The sequence below is a fragment of the Glycine soja genome, chromosome 12 (assembly GCF_004193775.1).
Source record: "Glycine soja cultivar W05 chromosome 12, ASM419377v2, whole genome shotgun sequence".
Taxonomy (NCBI): Eukaryota; Viridiplantae; Streptophyta; class Magnoliopsida; order Fabales; family Fabaceae; genus Glycine; species Glycine soja.
In genome coordinates, this window is record NC_041013.1 from 44,276,281 (window position 1) to 44,295,092 (window position 18,812).

General features: G+C 31.6%; 2 protein-coding genes across 2 annotated transcripts; one reads left to right on the forward strand and one right to left on the reverse strand.

Moving 5' to 3' along the window:
* The first annotated feature begins 1,074 nt into the window (after positions 1-1,074).
* On the forward strand, positions 1,075-5,408 carry LOC114379891. The gene is made up of 7 exons (XM_028338693.1): positions 1,075-1,406; positions 2,674-2,847; positions 2,927-3,019; positions 3,085-3,153; positions 4,009-4,215; positions 4,806-4,931; positions 5,041-5,408. Exons 1-7 carry the CDS (start codon positions 1,182-1,184, stop codon positions 5,185-5,187), a joined length of 1,041 nt encoding a protein of 346 aa, XP_028194494.1. The 5' UTR covers positions 1,075-1,181; the 3' UTR covers positions 5,188-5,408.
* A 4,974-nt stretch (positions 5,409-10,382) lies between these two features.
* On the reverse strand, positions 10,383-18,054 carry LOC114379889 (chaperone protein dnaJ GFA2, mitochondrial). The gene is made up of 18 exons (XM_028338692.1): positions 17,789-18,054; positions 17,611-17,701; positions 17,236-17,322; positions 16,978-17,060; positions 15,075-15,158; positions 14,923-14,961; positions 14,110-14,199; positions 13,569-13,619; positions 13,399-13,486; positions 13,224-13,288; positions 13,054-13,128; positions 12,654-12,726; positions 12,214-12,305; positions 12,054-12,125; positions 11,372-11,428; positions 11,239-11,287; positions 10,993-11,059; positions 10,383-10,864 (listed from the first exon to the last, which is right to left on the reverse strand). Exons 1-18 carry the CDS (start codon positions 17,858-17,860, stop codon positions 10,768-10,770), a joined length of 1,332 nt encoding a protein of 443 aa, XP_028194493.1. The 5' UTR covers positions 17,861-18,054; the 3' UTR covers positions 10,383-10,767.
* Positions 18,055-18,812: the final 758 nt, after the last annotated feature.

The following is an 18,812-nucleotide window of genomic DNA, read 5'->3' on the forward strand; positions in this document are numbered from 1 at the left end:
TTAGGTATGACCATAATAGTCTTCATTTTCATTGAGAAGGAACAACTCACTTTAGAGTGCCTTCAAATGTGATTAGTTTAAATGATCAATCAAGAATACTCCTTATAATCACATCTGTATATAAAAAAAATATAGTCATATTCCTTGTTTAATAGGTTCTATTCAATTAGTGTGAAAATCATGTAAATTATAATAAATTAAAGAAGTGTGTATTAGGAAAATAATGTTAAAAGAGTGTATTATTTAGGAATGGGTATGAATTGAGTTTAGTTAGGTTGAAGAGATATTTAGATCTAAAACAAGTTAATCAATTAGGGTTGTTTTTAGATTTTCAAATAATATTAACAAATAACCAAATCAACCTTACATTGAGGTTAGATTAGGTCGAGTGGTTGAGTTTATTTAATAATAAAAAAAAGTAACAAGACAAATAGGATTAATAAAACTAGTAAATCATAATAGAATGAAAAAACTAATAAAAAGTTTCAAAAGTCATAATTATAAAATTACGCAACATGAAAAGATATAGAATTTAAAAATTACACAATATAAAAATTTATGTAAAATAGTATAAGTCTAGGTTGGGTTCCATGTGCTCATATTCAATATCCAAATTGGTATAATCAGCTTTTCAAGTTCAAATTTCAAACAAAACCTATGGGCAGAACCAACTCAAATGTTTTTGTTCAATTTGGTTCAAGTTAATTAGGTGATTGAGTTAACTAAGACCCATGCCCATTCCTAGTATTATATTAGCATTCTTTTCTTACAAATATTTTTTTTCTTAAAAAATAATTAAATGTTGCTCACAAGTATGAAATAAAAATTAGGTAATTTGAACATGTATGTGTATTTTATTTCATTTTCTTCTAAAGCCAAACAAGACAATTGAAGAACGAAGAATCTAGCTTCATTAAAAATAAGATATTTGTTTTTAAAAGTGACAAACTATAACTATTGACCAGAAAATTTTGAAAAAAAAATCATTCAAAAAATAAATAATTCATTGTGATAATCTTAATTATTATTTTTTTGGGTTATTGAAAGGCGTAGATGGATGAAATTCCGCGCACATGATGAATGAGCTCCACACTCCACTCCCAGCAAGGATGGGCCCCAAAAAGCATCGTATGTATAAATACACGCACTCACTCTCCCGCCATCATCACTGCTCTTGAATAATGGATCTCCCCGTTATAGATCTTTCTCCCTCCCTCTCCGGCGAGTGGGACCCACTTCTCTGCGCCGAGGTCAGCCGCAGCCTCAGGGAAACCGGCGCGCTCCTCGTCAAGGACCCTCGCTGCACCGTCGAGGACAACGATCGCTTCATCGACATGATGGAGCGCTACTTCTCAAAACCCCGCGACTTCAAACACCGCCATGAGAGACCCCACTTGCATTACCAGGTCAAGTTTCTTTCTTTCGACGTCATTTTGATTCCTCAACGCTCTTCCCCTTCTGGGGTGTGGCGTGAGGGTTGACTCCACACTCTTTTTGTTTTGGGTATAAACCCTATTTATTCTCTTTAATGTGAGCAGTGGTAAAATAAATAATAATCTCATATTGCAAAAATCATGAATGTGTTGATGATTTTTCTTATCAACTATCTCTCGTATTCAGAAACATCGATTGTCGATATATATATTGGAGATATAAGGTTGGTCTAACGGTGAAGGGAGAAGGAAAGGCGAAGAGGTTGCAGTTTCGAATCCCTTTGCTAACAGAAACTAACAACTGACATTTACAATAAAAAAAAATTGTCCATATAATATGAACATATATGACAAATCATGAATGTGTTGAAATGTCATCTGATGATTTTCTTATAAACTACTATCTCAAGTTGAGAAAAGAAAAAAACAATTGTTGATGTTAGGAGGAGGTGCATAACAAATCATGAATATGTTGGAAGTTGGAACATAACTTGATGACTTTTTGTTTTGTTTTGTTTTGTTTTTTTGTTGACAATTGAGATTACTTTCTTTTTTCTCTTGTTCACTCTAGAGGAATCAAATCCAATCCCCCTGTTCTAGTTTTGAGATCGAAAGTGTCAATGGCTAATTAGAAAATCAACTGTCAATATTGTGTGTATCTTCTTGAAAAATCATGAATGTGTCGTAATATCAACTAATCAATGATTGGGATTAGTTGCATTACACTTGTTTGGTTTTAAGGAATCAAATTCAGTCCCCCATTCTAGTACTAAGATTGTAAGTGTCCAATACTTTAGTCCTTGATGTTGTAAATAATCTTTTTTTTAGTCCTATGCTTTGTTTATTTTTTTGCTGTCTTTTTATGCCAAAATGAACTGAATTGAACCTCTTTTTACGTAGTTGGGAATGGAGATGTTATAAAGCTAGAGATTCAAGTTACTAAGATTATATTATTTTTGGGACCAACAGTAGAGATTCAAGTTACTAAGATTATATTATTTTTGGGACCAACAGTGTTTTTTTTTTCATTTTGTTTAATTGGCCAAGTTTTAAGGTTTTTACTTATTATTTGATCTACATAATTTGCGTTAGTTTGGTTTTCCTTTTCCTGCTGCAATTGCCACATTTCTCAACATTTCATTTCTCTGTACTCTGTAAATGGTTTCTGGTAATTGAGGTTTATCTTTGATAGATTTTAAGACATGGTAATAACAAATGATGCCTCAAATGGGTGTAACAGGTTGGGGTTACACCAGAGAAAGTAGAAGTTCCAAGAAGCTTGGTTGATGAAGAAATGCAGGAGAAACTGAAAGCGATGCCAAAAGAAAACCAGCCAAACACTCCTGTTGGACCTGATCTCAAATGGAGATACTTTTGGAGGATCGGTCCTCGACCGTCAAATACTCGTTTTCAGGTCTCATGCTTTCTCTTTTTTCTTATCCGTAAGACATTTGTCCTAGTTCTTAAACCTAATGTTTATATAAATTGTACAGGAACTTAATGCTGAGCCAGTAATACCTGAAGGTTTCCCTGAATGGAAAGAAACTATGGATTCCTGGGGATACAAAATGATAGCAGCAATTGAAGTCAGTCATTTTTTTTCATGCTATTTCTAATGTGTGGTGATCTAAATGTGCATATTTGTTTTTAGGTGGTTGCTGAAATGGCAGCTATTGGGTTTGGTCTTCCAAAGGATGCATTCACTTCTCTTATGAAGCTGGTGAGCACATCTATTGCTTCCCGGTGATTAATGTTACTCATAGGAAGGCAAAAGAAATCAGTTGATTAAAGAATTTATAGATCATGACAAATAATTTCTTCAAGATTCATTTTAACACAAATATTGTGGGACACAATTCACAGTTTCATCTCATAGATTGTATTACTGACTGCCATTTCCTTTTGCACAGTGCATCATATGCATTTGCTACTAAGTATTACCCATTTTCAACATGGAAACAAAGGTTCCCCAGTTTGTGTGGCAATGTTTTTGTCAGAGTTGCAATAATTTTATTTGATGTATTTCGTTAGTTGTTTGATAGTTTCTTCCCTTGCTTAAAATTATATTTGTATCCACTGTCCAGCAAGGCATGCATTTTATATGACATCTCCAAAAGGAGCAGGATGCTCTTTACTTGTGCAAATAGATATACTGCAGAAATCCCATTTGCAAAGGAAAGCATATGTTCTGTAAACAAAAATTCCTCACTCTTATGGTTCAATGGTATCATTGTCTTTCATTTTGACTTTAATAAAATGCTAGCCCTTGTAAGACTCCACAATGGTGGAAGCTTCACGCACGCTGCCACTTTTGTTATTTTAATAACAAAAGGCACATCTGGTTGAAGCTTTTTTGTCTATGATATAGCCACCAAATGGGCTATACCTTAGGCTTTTCAACATGTCATTTATTTGGTAAGACATTTTATTGGGTTGTACCCATGCAGCATTATCAACAAGTAGAATTGAATGATAGGTTGAACCACTGAAGCATATTCTTACTTGCATAGTTCAAGAAATTACCTGTGTACTCTAGTGATTGTATAATGTATTCTCTCTCTTTACCATGTACTAGGGCCCGCATCTGTTAGCACCAACAGGGAGTGACCTTCAAAAATATGGTCAGGAGGGAACTATCTTTGCAGGATATCACTATGACCTTAACTTCCTAACAATTCATGGTAGAAGTAGATTTCCTGGTTTAAACATCTGGTTAAGAAATGGACAGAAAGTTGAAGTGAAGGTTCCAATAGGATGTCTTCTTATTCAGACAGGAAAGCAGGTAATCAAAATTACTGGAATTTGCTGATGTTTCACCGGAAGGAATTCAAACTTTGATAGCTTGAAATATATACCTGATTTTTTGTCCTTTCATATTTTCTGGCTTTTTGATGAAATTGACCTTACCAGTTTTTTACTTTGTCTTATTTTTGGCTTAAATATGTTTTAGGTCTCTAATAAATTTGTGAATTTTGTTATTAGTCCCTGTCAAATATTTTTCAAAGGGACTAATACAAAATGAACAAAATATTATAAGGATTAAAATGAAAAAATAGATATATTAGAAGGACTAAAATAAAATAACAAGGATCAAAAATAAATTTATTGTTATATTAGGGACTTGATGCAAAGAAAAAAATTATTAGGGATTCAACAAAATTTGTTAATTTATGAGGGACCTAAAACATATTGAAGTCTTTATTTTTAAAACTGTTTAGCAATGTTAGTTGTCTCAAATAACTGGTATTTCAGTGTTTTGTCAGCATTACTCTGATTTTATTCATTGCCGTTGAGGTCATAATTTCACATATGATTGACTCTACATTATTAATGTTCTTTTGTGTGTTTTCTTCTTGTTGTTTTAAAATGCAGATAGAGTGGTTAACTGGAGGGGACTGCATAGCTGGCATGCATGAGGTTGTTGCCACAAAGAGGACACTTGATGCAATAAGTTTAGCACAAGAGCAGAATCGTAGCTTATGGAGAGTCTCTTCAACGGTAAGTGAGGACTAAAACATGGTCGTTTTTCACTCTAGGAAAGAAGAGTTTTATGAAATTGACTTGTGTCAGTGTTATATTGACTGATAACATATGTCTGTGAATGTAGTTGTTTGCACACATAGCATCAGATGCAGTTCTGAAGCCATTGGGACATTTTGCAGAATCACCCCTTGCAAGCAAATATCCACCTATGTGTGCAGGAGAGTATGTTGAACAAGAGCTTTCAGTAATCAATCTCAAGGGAAAGAAGTGAGAACTTTCATTGTTGACAATTATAATAAAAAGTTGGATACATTTTTCTTTCACTGGATCACAGTCACACTGCCTTACAAGCTATTGAGAAAAAACCATTAGGGCAAGAAACTGAAAATTATGGTTTCATTTTTGTCCCAAGAAATGGAACAATTGTGAGCTTCCAATTGAACACTGATTAATTTCAATACATATAAATGTCTACATGCTTCAGCGTTTTAACTTGATTTCTTTACCCCCATAACCCTTTTGACTTTTTTTTTTTAATCTACATGAGTATCCCCTTCCCAGATTATATACCAAATTATCCCCCATCACTGTTGCGGGTGTGAACTTGGGATGGGGATCCGAATTCACACCTATTCCTTGAAATTATGTGTAATATTTTGGTTTAAAACAAAATTTAGATAACTTTTTTTTGTTGTTGTTTGTGTCTAAGGGTTATCACAAAAATGTCTACATGTTGATTCTGTTAGTGTTTGTCTCTATTCATGATATTATTTGGTTGTGATAAACTAATTTTTAAAAAATATGAATAATTATAAAAAAAAATTCTTTCAGTGTTACATTAATATGTAAATAATTATTTATATTATTAAAATATATTTAGATATACTACTAATTATTATTTTATTTGCATTATTAAAAAAATTAAACAAAATATGCAAAGAATTAAAAAAATAAAAAGCAAGAAAAAAACTCCAGAATTTGGGTTTTAGATTACCGAATTCCGAAGAGGGGGGGGGGGGGAAAAGTTATTTGGAAAAATAAGTGTGAATTTGGCCCCCATTCCCGAATTGGCAGTGGTTACAACAACACGCAATAGTTGTGTATATAATTGTGGGAGAGGAATACTTTGGTATATAAAAAAATGAAAATGTATAATTGTGTAAAACAATGGAACTCACTCCAAAACGTATTTTCAATTACATGTTAGTTTTTTTTTCCCTTGTGATGTGCCACAAAATATCTATTATTTTTTTAGTGATTTTAATTACTTTTGACCATTAGTGATTGTTTTTAATCATTTTGTCCGCACCCATTACGTTCTATTTAAGTACACACTGGAGCAAGTTATCGGAGATTAGAAAGAGTAAAAAAAATAAGGAAGTGATTTGATTTTTAATGTTTTATTTTAAATTTTAACTTTAAAATAGTCTTTAACTTTTTATTAAAAAAAAATAAAAGAAACTGGACACACTAAATGAAATAGCACCAACTTCATCAATGTGGATTTCTCTTGGCAGCATTACGCCATAGTTACTATGGACCCTCATTTAGAATGTGTATTTGCATGATTTTTTTTTATATTCATGATATTATTGTAGAGTATATACTTACCAATTTTGTTAATGACTATTCTTCGTTGAAAAATTTGGTTGTCCACCTTTAATGAGGTATTTTCTTTCGATTATGTTTTACTCATTTACAAACTTTAAATATAAAACCTTAAAGAAATTAAACTTATATAGTATCACTCAAATCAAAATCTTATTCAGATACCGCATGAAATTGATAGTGCATCTTTTATTTTGGTGGCAAGGGGGCTTTTATTGAGGTACTCAAATACCGGAATTTAACTCCTGTGAAATAGACATGGTATACTTCTCATTCGGACATTTCTTGCAAGTACAAAATATTAAATTAATAAACAATTTAAAAGAATTAGCTCTCAATAAAATGTGTCTAATATTTGTATATATAATTAAATTAATATGGTTTTCTTTTTTCATATTTGATTTTTAATTTTCATAAATTGTAAATTTTTTAAAAATAATTACTATTAATAATTAGTGTTAATGTGACATGTATCTAACCACATTATGTGAGATGCAATTTTAAAATGACTGTTGACATGATATGCTAGTTGCATGTGAATTCTTCATTAAGTAATGACAAATTATTTTAAAATAAATAACTTTATTAAGATCATAAACAATGATTTTTGTGTTTTGAAAAACTCAAATGAAATTATATTCATAGGAACTTAAATGAGATCAACCTAGTAGTGGAGGTTTGGGTAGCATGCAAAAAGTTTTAGGTTAAATTCTCATTATTGTCTTTGCATAAAAAACATTTAAGTTATTATAACTTTTTGAATTATGATGTTGTTGATGGTAGAAGATGTAAATCCAAAAGAAAAATAAATGCTAATAACAAAAAACAAATGTAGAAAATAACACCACCCACAAAGATGAAGCAAGAAAAGAGACTAAGACAGGTTAGACTAAGGCACAAAAATTTAGGTTGTTTATCGATTGTGGACTACAGCTGTGAACAACAATATAATCTCCATTAGAAAAATTAGAAAAATATTAACAATATATTTTTTTAATACATTTTATTTTATCAGTTAAAATTTATTAAAAATGATAATTTTGCGAATCTCACATCATATTCAATGATTTTCTTTTTATTTTATAATTTTTAATAAATTTTAATTAGAAAAAAATTGTGTTTGAATCTCTCCATGCATTATGATTGAATGAAAATGTTACAAAATCCCTCTCTAAACTCTCTTTTTCTTGTAGAAGAAGAAACCTTCAATTCATGGAGAATAACTCATTGATTTTCTCTCACAAAAACTATCTCATAATGAGAAGCTTCTTTAATTTCCTAACTATTTCACTTTTATAGGAGTTCTTTTATCCAATCTTTTTTTCTTTTTCTTGTTGGATATGTCATTCGTATACATCTTTTTATTTCTTGAATATATAAGGTCAAATCTTTGTCAATTGCATCATACATGACTAATTAAATTGCAAAAAAAATTGGATGAGTATCCTCGTCCTGGACTTAGCCTTATCCTTTTTCTGTTTGTGTTCGACCTCTGCTTCAATAAATTTACGACATATAATTTTCTGCTATGTCTATCGAGCACGACACTGTTCTAGCTAATCTCAACAATCCTTTTCAGTTTGAAGGTGCAAATTGAAGAGGTTATTCTTCTTGACCATGCGCAGAGTCACTTTTGTTCTCACTACTCTCAATCTCAAACCTGTTTTACCAAAAAATCTAACTGATGCTCAATAAAAAGAACTAGAGGCATGGATTGAAAATGACTTTGATCATGTGTAAGAACTTTATTTAAAATGGTTTACCTGATGATTTGTATGATTATTACAATACACACACTACTGCCAATGGTTTTTAGAAGGAATTACAAAAGAAATATGATATTAATTTAGAAGCTAGATCAACGAAATATGTTGTTAGTTGGTACCTCAAGTTTCAAATGATGGACGAAAATTTCTAGAAGCCCAATCTCATGAACTCTAGAAGATTGCTCATGAAATAATCTCCGGAGGTATGGATTTAAATGAACAATTCCAAGAGGTTGTAATAGTTGATAAATCACCTCCTAGCTAGTTGGAAAGATTTTAAGCACATGCATCCTGAAGCATAAAACTAAACACTTCTCAGTGGAAAGTTTGACTACTTGATTTCGTATAGCCTGGAAACACACTTTTATTATCTTGAAACCAAAAATTAAAATATATTTAAAATATCAAAATTGTGTTAGTTTGGTTGGAATTATGAAGTAAACATTAAGGGAAACAAAACCAACCAAACAAACAAAATTTAATTGTTTGGATTGAAAAGTCATCTAAATCCAAATCAACCAACAAGTTTTTGTTTGCCATTGCACACCAAATTTAAAGGCTTAATTTGTTACATAAATTACATGCATGAGAGAATGGCTAATGCATTGAATATGATAGTAACTACATTAATGATAGTTATTTTTTTTAGAAAACATTAAAGTTAAGAATAAAATCCAAATATAGACGTAATTATTTAATCTCATTTTTACTTAAAGTAATTAGTTAGTCAAATCCAAATATTGAATGTCAAGATAGCTAATGCACCAAAATTACACAATTAAAAACAGTGGAATGATTAAATTCGTGAAATAAAACGTAGAGACCAAATTCAAGAAATGACAAAATAGAGAATCAAAAGTTGAATTAAGCTAAATTTTAATTATTGAAGATTTTTTATTTATTTATAAAATAATTAATTTGTTAATATTGAGAATTAATTGATTGATTTGTTATGTGTAGGAGAGATGAAGAGTGCATAAAAATCTTGAAGAACTGTAAGCATGAGGACGTAGGTTTGATTCTGGACATGGTTATGATGGCGCACACTAACTGAGACAAAGAGAGGACATTGAAAGAGTGGAATTATGTGATCAAAATGGCAGGATTCAGCTCACACACTGTGAAATCCATCCATGCTCTGCAGTCCGTGATTATAGCTTTGTATTGAAGTTATGAAAAGAAATAAAACAATGAATAATATTGTGGTAAAGAAAAAGTAAATCCGTAGTCTTGATCTTGAATGATGTCAAATCTAGTATACCTAAAAGGTAAAATGTAGTAGTGTGAAAAATATTATGAAACTATGTTGGACTTATTGTTTTAACCATTCAACTATTAATTTTAATATTTCTGTCACTAGTTTTTATATTTTTACTATAAACTTATATTGATTATTTATACTCTATACTAACTATTTATATTTATGCTATTGACAATTACTAATTATTTATATTTTTATCTTACTGTTTATTATTCCATGACTAAATTATTTATATTTCCATCACTGTCTATTTATTTTTTCTCAGTTGACTGTCATTAACCGTTTCCTATTCTTAATATTTTATTTCCTGCTTTCTAACTATTTCCAACTATTTATACTCTCACCACTAACTTTCATTATTAATTAATTACATTTTGTCCATGTTTCATTGTCACTAATCTCATTTTTCAAAACTATTTACTACTACTGCCTACTGTTCATTGTGTAAAAATAAATACTACCTCCTATTCATATTGACGTTTTAAATTATATTTGTAAACTATTTCTAACTATTTTTTTCTTGTTACTAGCAATGAAAAATAAATTACACACCTTAACATTTCTATTCCCGTCTAATCCTAAACTAATTAATGTGAAAACAAATCACTTTTATTTTATTTTTAAATTTCTTATACTGAACTTTAACTATAAAATAACTTTTAACCGATAAAAACAATGAGCCAAGTATATCTTTATTTAAAGAATTAAGCTCACTTATTATTTAGAGATAATTACTTTAACTTAGTTCAAAGGCACTAAACTTGCAGACTTTTTAAGTCATGCTAGGCTTTTAAACATGCCAAACTAAGTCTAAAAAAAAGGTCTATCACGTAAACACTAACAGGCCTAGCCCAAACATAGATTAAGATGCATGTCAATGTTATAGACCTAGGAAAGTAGGGTTTAAGCAAGCTCTTCTATCCATGGTACAAGAATGACAGCTTGTGACTTGCACACCTCCTGTTAGAAAAATATATACAACATGACCAGAATTCCACCGATGCATAAGCACAAGGGAATTGTCTTCTAAATACTAACATTTAAAATTTGAATTGTTAACATCACTTATGAAAAAAAAAATTACATACACTATGTATGGATGGGGCAAAAAAAAAAAAAAATCTTTAATGCTCCTACAAAACTTCTAACAAGTGGATATCCACCTAGTTGAGCATGACTTGGCAACAAACAAATAGTGGAGATTCTGCAAATGTTTTCAACCAGAAGCCGAAGCAGCTCTCCGTTTATCACATTCTTCTTGCTCTTCCTTGGCAAACTCTTCAATTAATTCTCGCTGTCTCTGTGTCAGGTTTCTGTAATAATATTTCAAATACAGGCATTTATATTCTAAGCATCCATCAGAGAACCTAAACATGGTGTAGAAAGAGGAGCGAACAGCTTATAATAAATGACACTATAAAATATGTAAGGAGACACTTACGTTGGGATGTTGACATTAAAATGAACATATTGATCCCCAAATGTGTAAGAATTTTTTGTCTTGACCCCTGTTAAAAGAATAAACAAGATAAGAATGGTGAAAAAAATGTGCTTAACTGTTTAAACTAGCAGCCTTTAAAAATCCATGAAGCATCATGTCCATAAATTCCAAATGTATTTTCTCCCCAACGATCTCAAAAAAGTAACAAAAGTTCGCCAATTCCCCATATGGTATCAAATTGCTTACCTTTCTTTTTCAAAACCACTTTCTGACCAGGTTGGGTGCCTGGGCGAACCTGCCAAACAAGACTCATCATTCAAACTTCCCCGGTTACTAAAAGTGCCATAAGAAATATTATGTCTTTCAATATAACACTAACCTTAAGTACAACATCTCCAGTAAGAGTAGGGACTTGAATAGTTCCCCCCAAAATTGCCTAAAACACACGCATAAACAAATTTCCAGTGTTTAGTTTAATTACAATAATATCACTAAATGCAACATAAACAACTAACCAAATGTTTGGGATCCAAAATATTATGACAATAAACTTCCAGCACTAACGACATCCACCATCATCACTATTAATACTAAATAAAAAATTTAAATAATAATTTACATAAAACCGATTCTCTCCAACCGTGACAAACAAAATTCACGCCATCAAAACTTGAACAGGACAAAAGTTTCTAACACAATTCTTAATTAGATATTTAGATCAACAAAAACACCTACTCAGTATTACCAAGCGATTATATATACCTCAGCGATAGATGTCTAAACTTCATATAGAAATACATTTTCTGAAGTATTGCATGTGATTCTAGAGAAAAACAATTTTAGTGAACACATTTCCTTTTAGTGTAAACTATCATTGTGGTTCCTAAAAGATAGGTGACACCAAAACAAGCAACATGATGTCACCTATCTTTCATAAGCCAAATAGATGTCAACCCACACTCTCTTAGGGACCATAATGAACGTACAAATGGATCACAAGAAAACTCAACCAGATAACTGCATTAAACATTGCTAAAGGTTTCTTCATCAAAGATCATCACCTGAGTGATACTTAAAACAGCATCTACATGAATATCAGATCCTTCTCTGCGAAAAACAGGGTCTTCTCTAACCTGCAAAAAGGAGAAACAAATAAAAATGTCAAGACTAAAAGTATTAACAAAAAAATAGAGACTTCCAACTCCCAAGCTATTGAAGTACCTTGATAGTAACATAAAGATCACCAGGGTGATCTCCATCAGGATCTGCTCCACCACTTCTAAAAACCTTTATGGTCTCGTTGCTGTCTATCCCTGAAAATGTCAAAAACATAAATCAGTCAAACCTCTCCATAGCAATTAAGGCGAAGAGAAATAAGAGAAGGGATGTGCATACCCCCCCCCAGAAAAAGAAACAACTACAAACATATATAGAAAGGCAGCAATAGAGTCAACATGCATCCTAAAATTATTCAAAAAATTTAGGGTTTTCCACCTTCAATAGGACATTAGGTATTTTCTTTCCTATGTGCTATTATTATTATGATAATTAAGTTTAGTGGGCAGAGGAGTGGGGTCGCCTAGTTCCTTGGATGTCATATCCACATGGCCTACGTAACTAGTAACAGCAATTCATCCCTAAAAAATTGAAATGACAATTACCAGGCATAATATCCAACTTGACCGACTTCGTTCCTTTGACAATCTTTGCACCCCTGCAAGACTTGCAGTAATTCTGATACCAACAAAAGACGAAAAGTTACTATTTACAAATATATTCCCACAATTTTGGAATTTGTATGAAATACCATATAGTATAATGAACATAGAGTCATTCATTGTATATTTTTACTAAAAGGGGGGGGCGGGGGAGTGGAAGAATAACTTGAGACATTGAATACTACCAAGCAGAAACAATATAATTAAGAAAAATAACCCAATTATGTGGATCACACTATCATAGTGACTCCATCCATCATATTTTCTGAACCATTGAGAAATATACTAAAATTAAGAGATTTAAATATTACAAAAGTAAAAGAAGGGGCTATTTATACCATACCGATACAATTTTTCCAGTTCCCTTGCAGGTACCACAAGTACTCTCCATTCTGAATATGCCAGCTTGTACAAATAACTGAACATGTCCCAAAATTATCAATTTAACAATACATCTCTAACTTAAAATTATATATAAAAAAAAGATTAAATTATTTTCAAGACAATACTGACCACTCCTGACCCTTTACATCGCTTACAAGTTTCAGGCCTAGTACCAGGTGGAACACCACTGCCACCTGTAATAGATCATTAAGCAAAAGGTTTGGGGTTGAGAACTTCATTTCCAGGTGCAGTGAAATCAATATAGTAGTGACAGATAACCTTTAGAGCTTATTAATGAGCATACCACAAGCATTACAAAGCACATCCGTTTGAAATGTCAAAGTTTTGGTGCACCCTTGTACTGCTTCCATAAAAGATAGTTCAATAAAAGTCTGAAAGAAATTATTGAGATGCCTTTGGTCAAACAACTCCTTAGCTTACTTAAAAGAGTCCAAATATGAAGAAAGAAAAAACCTTGACATCCTCTCCACCAATATTCTGATGGAAGAAGCTCTTGACAAAATCCTGATTGCCATTGACAGAATTGAGAAAACCATATTAGATTTCAAATGTGGATGAATGTCAAAGGAAATTTTAGAGCCATTTATATTTAATTAAAGACTATATAATTAGTAAAATACAGATTTCCGGTGATAAAGCAAGCCCAATATACACTTACAATTGAAAATGAGAAACTGATGCATAACCAAGCATAAAAATTAAATGGAAATTTTTTACTACAAAGTTCACCATATACATTTTTGTCCAGATGTTTAATGAATCATTAGATCATTTCATCTTTAGATTGAATTAATAATTGAAGCTCCACTTCTAGGGTGCTAGTACATCACAAATTTAACAACTGAAATGATATAATAATGAATTTTCCTTATTATTGTGGAGTATGAATGTAATTACTTTGATTTTACAACAACAACGCAGACCAACAAAGAAAGAAGTATCTCCTAATAGAGATGATTAATAAAATAAGGGGAAGAAACTACTAAATCCTTACATGATCACGGAATATCTGTTCGAAAGGATTGAAGCCACCCTCGCCTCCAGAACCAGTGCTTTGTTGGTTTACATAAGCATCATGACCAAGCTAGATATTTATGTTAAAAGTGAATCAAATGAATGATGCAGTAGAGAATTTAGAGAACGTAAAAATCCACTCAAAACAAATTTAAAATACCAATTTAACCAAAAAAACATGCACATGAAGTATGAGTTGTACTCAAACATGAAATAAACCTAAATTCTTACCCATACAAAATATGAAATGCTGCTATTGAGCATAAAGAGTGTAATATCAACAAAGCCAGAAAAAATATTGGAAGCATTAGCAATCTGGGCAGTAAAAATTCACAGAAAGGAAAATTTTCTGACCCCACTCCGTAATGACTATAGATACTAGGAAATGAAAGTTTTATCTCATTTTAGATTTTCACAACATATTAACACAGCAAATGACCACATTATCAGTTCTTTTAGCAATATCATCACTGTACATGAAGGACAAATACCAGGGATAAGAGAATACTCTTATTATCTTCCAATGCAAAGCACAAATGTGCCATGTTACCAACCCCCTTCCTCCATTTTTTTTTTCTTCATAAGTATCCTTATTCCTTAGACAAATTTCTAATTCTCCAATAAGCAGAACTCCACTATTTAAATCTTACTATTCCCTCAGTTTCTAATTGCACTATGTCATGCACTAAAGTTAATGTAATTTATTCTACAATTTATCCCAACTTAGAGAAAAATGTGTAACAGAAAAAATTTGAGCAGAAGAGCTAAAAAAGTATTCAGGAAAGTGCTAAACCTGATCGTACTGTTGACGCCTTTCCTCATCCTTCAAAACCTACAACACAAGAAAAAATAAAACAAAGAAGCAGTGAGTTAATTTGGGATATGAAGATTTAAAATAGACCTCTGGCTTTGGTACAAACGAAAACAAAAACACCAAGAGTCCACCTCATATGCTATTGAAACTTCTTGAAACTTCTTTTCAGCCTCAGGATCATCTTTGTTTGTATCTGGATGGAGCTTTTTTGCAAGCTGCAGAACATGAAGAGAAATTGAGAAGGAAAAAAATACATATCATTTTAGAAAGATAATTCATATGCTGGCCAACCTTGTTTGATGACTTCATGTCAAAGTAGAAAGAACGGCAAAAAGAAAGGATGAACTAAAGTACTTTCACAATTTTGAAGAATAGGGCATGACAATGCAAACATGAATATAATACAAAATTGCATATTCAGATTATCAAAGCATATAAAACAAATAACAACAATAGCCTTATTCTACTGTGTGAGGTCACTATATGGATCCCAAGATCCCATTAGATTCAGTTGAAAACCAAATTTCCAAGGATATTATCACCCTAAGACCCCTTATAATAATTTCCTTCAATGTCCTTCTTAGTCTTCCTCTAACCCTTTTCACATTCACAAGATTAAAAATCATGCAATCTACTCTCCTCACCAACGCCTTCTTTGCATGTGTTCAAACTACCTTAACTGATTTTCTTTCATCCTTTCCCCATTAGACATCACACAAATATTTTCTCGTATACAATCATTCTGTATCATATCCTTTCTTACATGGTCACACATCCATCTTAACATACTCATCTATACTACCTTTTTTGGTTGTCCCTTTAAAATGCTACATTCCCTACACTATGGTATAATTGGTCTATAGCAATATGATAAAACTCCCGTTTAAGCTTGATAAGTATTTTGAGATCACAAATAATCCCCAATGTCTTTCTCTATTTTAGTCACCAACCTTGTATCCTGTGTGTGACATCTTCATTAATGTCTTCATCATTTTGTAATATTAATCCCAAATACTTAGAAACATATGGTATGACATCTCCAATTTTTACTTTCAAGAAATTTTCCTCCTAATTCTTACTAAATTGCAATGTATATACCTTGTTTTGCTCCTACTAATAGGTTTTATCTCTTTGTAAATTATACAATCTTGAATATCTCTCTTGTTCTTATATATAGGAACCAAAAAATTCATCCTCCATCCATATGACATTTCCTTAAATCTCAATTGTAATAAATAGCTTAGTGAACCAAATGATACCCTGTTTTTTTACACATTTTCAAGCTTCAATAAGAATTAGCATTAGGACCAACAATTTTATTATTATTCATCTTCTTAACAACTTCTTCTACCACTCTAACTCAAATTGTGCTAGTAAGCCAAAATTTTCTCATCCTCTTGACTCTTGAGTTTCTAACCCTTTCATAGTCAATCCTTACCCATCATGTAAAAACTTACAAAAAAAAAACAATTCACCAATCTCTCTTTGATATCTTGATCTATAACCAAAACCTTTTCTTTCTTCATCCTTAATACATCTTACTTGGTTTTAATCTATGTCCTTTTCCTATTTTTGCCAAGTTTATGCATCTTATGTTTTCCCTTCTTTGTCTCAAGATCTTGATAAAATTCCTCAAAAACTTTGGATTGTACCTCACTCACAACTTCCCTTGTATTATTTCTATTTTCTAGCCTTCTGATACATTACCTAATTTGCAGCATTACTGCACTCATCTAAGGCCTTAAAACACCCCCTTCTGTTTTTTTACCTCTTCTTCAACCCCTTTATTCCATCACCAAGATTCCTCATCTCTTTTTCTCCTAAGATTACTTTAACAACATTCTATCCAGGAAATGGGTCAGATAACTATCTATTTTCTTTCTATTTCTATCCCTCAAATTTCTTCCCTATCTATTTTATTCCTCATCCAAACAAATCATTAATGAATTGATAAAGTTTAACCAGGAAATGGGTCAGATAACTAAAGCACACATATTGCAGTACCTAAATTCATGTAGGCAAGGAAAAACTTACCCCATAGTAAGCTTTCTTTATTTCAGAAGAACTAGCATTCTTACTCACACCAAGAATATCATAATAGTCTCTTGCCAATGATGCTGTAATAGAGTTAGGGGAAAAACAAATAAGTCATCCACATGCAAGCGACAACAAACAAGTATGAATATGGAAACAAAGAGAGTATTGAATGAAAGGTAATGAACTTCAAGCTCCTGATTCCATGAATAGTAAAAATCAAGCCATGTATGTGATGTTGTATTTTATAATTTATACCCGAGCCATGAATTGATCTAGACGGTCCCCAATATTTATTTGCCGCTCCCAACAGCAACCATTTCTTCAAATTAACGCCATCTCCAGCTGCAAATGGACAAGGGAGACCAGGTGAGCATAAGCAACAATTGAAAAGTATATACCTTTGGGGGTGGAGAACACGTAAATAAAATCCAGCATTGCAAGGAAAACAACCAATAGTGAATTCATTAAGCAATTCATTGACCTTACAAAATAACCACACAACCAAATCACAAAAACCCGAATAGAAAATTTTGAAACGAAAACAAAAATTGACAATTTACTAAATTTCCCAAAGTGTCATGTAATGATCTTAAAAAGAAAAGAAAAGGGTTAATTTAACAGTTAACACACCATTGGATGCAAAGCTACCAACAACTCTAGATGGATTGCAAGGCCCAGAGTTCAATGTCCTATAACCCCTTTGGAAAAGTGCTTGATAAACCTGAAAATTAAAAATTCCCACACAATTGGAAAATCATATTTCATAGAAAAATCCCGAAAGAAAGAATAGAAAAGGATGCGCGCGAACAGAATCGTTGGCGTGACAGAAAGATCGACGAGCAAGGCGATTAATGAGGGTGACGCCATGGGAGCGAACCATTTGGGTATTGAGAAGGAGAAACTAGGATTGGGGTTTGGGGAATTGGGATGAGTAATTAAACCCTAGATAAACCCTAATTAGAGGAAATTGATTGGGAAGGTTCTAGTAAGAGCAGGAAGATGGGCTTTGAATATGCTCCTACGTTGATGGAACTCTCTGAGTGTGTGGTTCATGTCCCTCACAAGTGTTTGGCTGCGCCTTCACTATTTTATTATTTTCTTTTCTTTTCTTTTAGTCTTTTCCAAATTTCGAGTTAAAAAAAATATTCTCTTTCTTTTGAGTTTTGAGCTTAAATCCAATGGAGCATAGTTTAGTTGATGAACTACATTGGAAATTTGTTGAGAAGGACTCACATTTAAAATATCAAAGTTATAACTATTAATTTTTCAATATTACAATTAAAATATAAAACTTTTACTGTACATCCGAAATTTTAAAAAATAAATTATAACAATAATTACACAAATATTTCATGTTTTTTAACCATTAAAATATGAGAAAGTAGCTATATGTATAATGTACATAAATAATTTGAAATGCATATTTATACTAAAAAGAAATTAGAATAGTTTACTTGATATATAATTAAGAACATTTAAGAAGTTAGAACAATATAGCCTATGTTTAAGTAATTAAGCCTATATGTATTTAAGTATATACCTTGATAAGTAAACTGATCTAATTGCTCTTGGATCTCAGCTCAAAGAGGACGGACGACATAATATCTAATCTCGATGGTTAAGTACTTATAGCTTCTTATTGTGTATGTGTATATATTAAAATATTTTAAAAAAAAAGAATTGTAACTTTTTCCATTTTTTTCCTTTTAGGTGATTAAGATTATTGGTCTGTGTCCTTTTCATTTTAGCCCATCCATTCCCATTTTCAATAGGTTATTTTTGTCCTGTATAAATATGAAAATATTTAAAATTTATTTTTATAAAATTTTTAA

What these genes read in the sequence shown, in the direction of transcription:
- LOC114379891 (XM_028338693.1), top strand. Translation starts at nt 1,182, where the DNA reads ATGGATCTCCCCGTTATAGATCTTTCTCCCTCCCTCTCCGGCGAGTGG. An exon ending in CGTCAAATACTCGTTTTCAG is followed by an intron (nt 2,848 to 2,926) that starts GTCTCATGCTTT and finishes TAAATTGTACAG; the next exon opens with GAACTTAATGCTGAGCCAGT. An exon ending in TTATTCAGACAGGAAAGCAG is followed by an intron (nt 4,216 to 4,805) that starts GTAATCAAAATT and finishes TTTAAAATGCAG; the next exon opens with ATAGAGTGGTTAACTGGAGG.
- LOC114379889 (XM_028338692.1), bottom strand. Translation starts at nt 17,860, where the DNA reads ATGGTTCGCTCCCATGGCGTCACCCTCATTAATCGCCTTGCTCGTCGA. An exon ending in TAAAGAAAGCTTACTATGGG is followed by an intron (nt 15,159 to 16,977) that starts GTAAGTTTTTCC and finishes CATGTTCTGCAG; the next exon opens with CTTGCAAAAAAGCTCCATCC. An exon ending in CTGTTTTAAGTATCACTCAG is followed by an intron (nt 11,429 to 12,053) that starts GTGATGATCTTT and finishes CGTGTGTTTTAG; the next exon opens with GCAATTTTGGGGGGAACTAT.